This window comes from Hyalella azteca, unplaced genomic scaffold, assembly GCF_000764305.2.
Source record: "Hyalella azteca isolate HAZT.00-mixed unplaced genomic scaffold, Hazt_2.0.2 contig7143, whole genome shotgun sequence".
Classification (NCBI taxonomy): Eukaryota; Metazoa; Arthropoda; class Malacostraca; order Amphipoda; family Hyalellidae; genus Hyalella; species Hyalella azteca.
In genome coordinates, this window is record NW_025937273.1 from 1 (window position 1) to 2,978 (window position 2,978).

General features: G+C 36.3%; 1 protein-coding gene across 1 annotated transcript; it reads left to right on the top strand.

Moving 5' to 3' along the window:
* Nucleotides 1–1,294: 1,294 nt before the first annotated feature.
* On the top strand, nt 1,295–2,549 carry LOC108677026 (the record flags this gene model as incomplete). The annotated part of the gene is made up of 3 exons (XM_018165176.1): nt 1,295–1,626; nt 1,776–1,942; nt 2,542–2,549. Coding segments are annotated over 3 exons (507 nt in total), but the record flags the coding sequence as incomplete, so codon positions are not given.
* Nucleotides 2,550–2,978: the final 429 nt, after the last annotated feature.

Sequence of the window (2,978 nt, forward strand, 5' to 3'; positions counted from 1 at the left end):
TTTTTTTTTCAGTTAGGAATGTCTGAAGTAGTGACTTTATAGTTGAACACATTTTTTTAACAGTTGTACCAGCGGATGTAGAATCACCTCACATTCTATTTTTGAATTCTTTTTAGATGTAATTACTTTGGTGGTGCAATCAATAATAATTTTAATTACTTGTATTATGTAGATACACAATGTGTGCCTTACAAATGTTGAATCTGTAGCGGTCCAGTTTAATATTTAAGATTTTTATTAATATAATAAAAATATTTAGAAATTTAGAATTAGATTTAATTGTAATATTAAGATTTGTTTATATCTGAACGTAACCATAGCTGAATACGACAATAGCCAACTTCATTCCAGCTTTTAGTATTTTTGATACATTGCACTAGAACCTCTTATTAGAGTAAGTACCTACTTAAGTTTTGCTACAGTCAGCCTATACTAATTACTTTGTTCAATAGCTGATTTGATTTAATCTGTTTATAATCGTTTTCTATGTATTTGTATGTAAGTAACTTGTAACAATCTGTTATTTATACTGGGTTCTATACTCAGACCAGAAAAGCGTCTATTATTTTGCTCAATCCTGATCATTGAGATGCTTTAAATCCTCTATCAGAAAAGTTTTCGTGTACTCGATAGTCGATACTGATAAAATTCTTATGTTTGCTCTGCTTGTATAGGTCCCACCCATCGAATTTAACAATATGGTTTATGTTATAAGCTAACGCAGAATAATATGTCAAGTTCATGAATCTCTTATCATGAATTTTTTAATTTGGATATTGTACTTGGAATATTGAGCGGGCAAGCGATGATCGATGGCTTAAGCACTAAATTTGCGTGGTATTTTTAGAAGAACAAGATATTATTAATAGATTGATGCGTTGCAAAATCAATAATAGTAGAATCATTCAAACTCTCAATGTGGAATGAGCTTGGAGGCTGGAGCATTCACATTCGTGCGCGACATAATCGTTATTGGGAGGTTAGAATGTAGATTCGCTAAGTCGTGATACCTCAATTATTCCAAAATAAACACGTCTTCAAAATGCTCAGCGGCTTTGTGTGCTGCGTGATTTTTGGCCGATCGGTCTGAGGCAATCTCATAACTGGGGCGACAGAAAGCTCATTCGTGTGCAGGTATCAAATGATATCGTACAAATCAATCTGTTAACTTGTTATCGAATTCCACACTTCCGCTCCGTATCAGTTCCAGCCAGTTTCTACAGGAGACTGTCCTGCTTGATTCGAATTTACGCCTGAAAAACGTCCCAAATTTGCGCTTTCTTTTCCACCCGAGCATCGCCGTGATAATCGACTTTTAGAAGCCCAGAAAAAACGTCTTCTCCCTGAAGAATTTTTGTCTGTGGACAGAGAGATTGTTGTTGAAGGCGAGAGAAGGAGCAAGAAGATGAAGCGCACTTTGCAGACCGTTCAAAGAGGCGAAATTGAAACAGTGACCGTGATATCATCTGAACAAGAACCCATCCTTAATTTACCGGACCTGCTCATGAAATTGTATGAATGGGATTGTGAAATTCACCTCCACTTGTTAGATACTTTTTTCCGCGGCAGCTGTGACGGTACTAATGATTCCATAAGGTTGGAAGTTTTCCTGCACCGAGAATTTGGGTACGTGGAATTAGTTTGCCAGCATGTCATACGTGTTCCACATTACACCTGTCTTGACAAATTCTTTATACACTAACTGTTGAGTGCTCCTCTCTTATCTCTGATCATCGGTAGTTGCTTTTTGAAAATAATGAACATTTATCTTGCAGGGAGCGCCTAGCATCGTTCTACGGTCATCTCACATACGCCGCTTGGACTAAGTTCCATGTTGTTGGCCTACCAAAGCTTGGGCTGCATCTCCAGTCTGGAGCTGGCGTGACTGATGTCAACAAGATCCTGAGCGACAACTGCGGTGCTGAGACTAACACTGAGCCAAGTAGGTGTTATGCTAGACTGATTTGCTTACATTCGTTGTATTTTTTGTGAACTATCGATTGCCAAGATTAAGTTGCTTACATTAGTTGTATTTTTTGTAAACTATCGATTGCCGTGCAGTTTATAACCCTCTGATCATTTCATTCAATTAGTTCAACATTTTTATGGGAAATTGGTTAAAAAATTTACGATTTCGGATAAAAAAAATTGCGGCGAAAAAATGTGAACACTCAAATGCTGTTTGAGTATATAATTGATTCCACATTTGATGGTCTATCAATCTAATATTGTTGCCCGTGATTTGGCTAAACAAACCGGGCGTTTTAAATATAAAAAATAGTTCAAGGCCTCGGTATAAAAAAAGGCATTTTTGTTGTCTGTTAGTTTGTTTGGAATTATGGATTTTAACATCGTAATACTTTTTTTTTACCACAACATTATAATTATCTTCAAACAACTGCAATCTTAGATATTTGAAGACAGAATGTAGGACACTAATGATTGACAATTATTGAACTGCTACACAACGCTAGGACATCGAATGTCTTACATTATTTAGAAATTTGAATTATGCTATTGTGACAAATATCTGGGTTGCAGTAAAATGAACGTTGTAGAGGTCTTGAATTAAACGGTATTTTATTGTTAGGTACCGGTATAGGCTTTTATTTAATAAATGTGTTGTCAAGTTAGGTTGAGTGTGAAAAGGTTTGAATTGTAGAATTGTAAGAATGTTTTAGAGAGTACTGAAACTGTGCTAGGAAATTGCGGATGGGAAAAAAGCGGCATTAGGAACGTGGTCGTGAAAGCAACATAAATGGTGGTTCGTAAAGGATTGTCCCTTGGATTGAAGTTAAGGGGAGCGTCTGGGGTAAAATCGAAAATTTTCACTTTTTTCGTTTTTGGGCTCGTTTTAAAGCTTACTTTCTGACGCATCGAACGGTACTAAAGCCATCTCTGTACGTTGATTTATGCGTTTTGCAGCTACATCAATCCTACATCCTACAGTTTTGCAGCTACATCAATGAGTCATATAC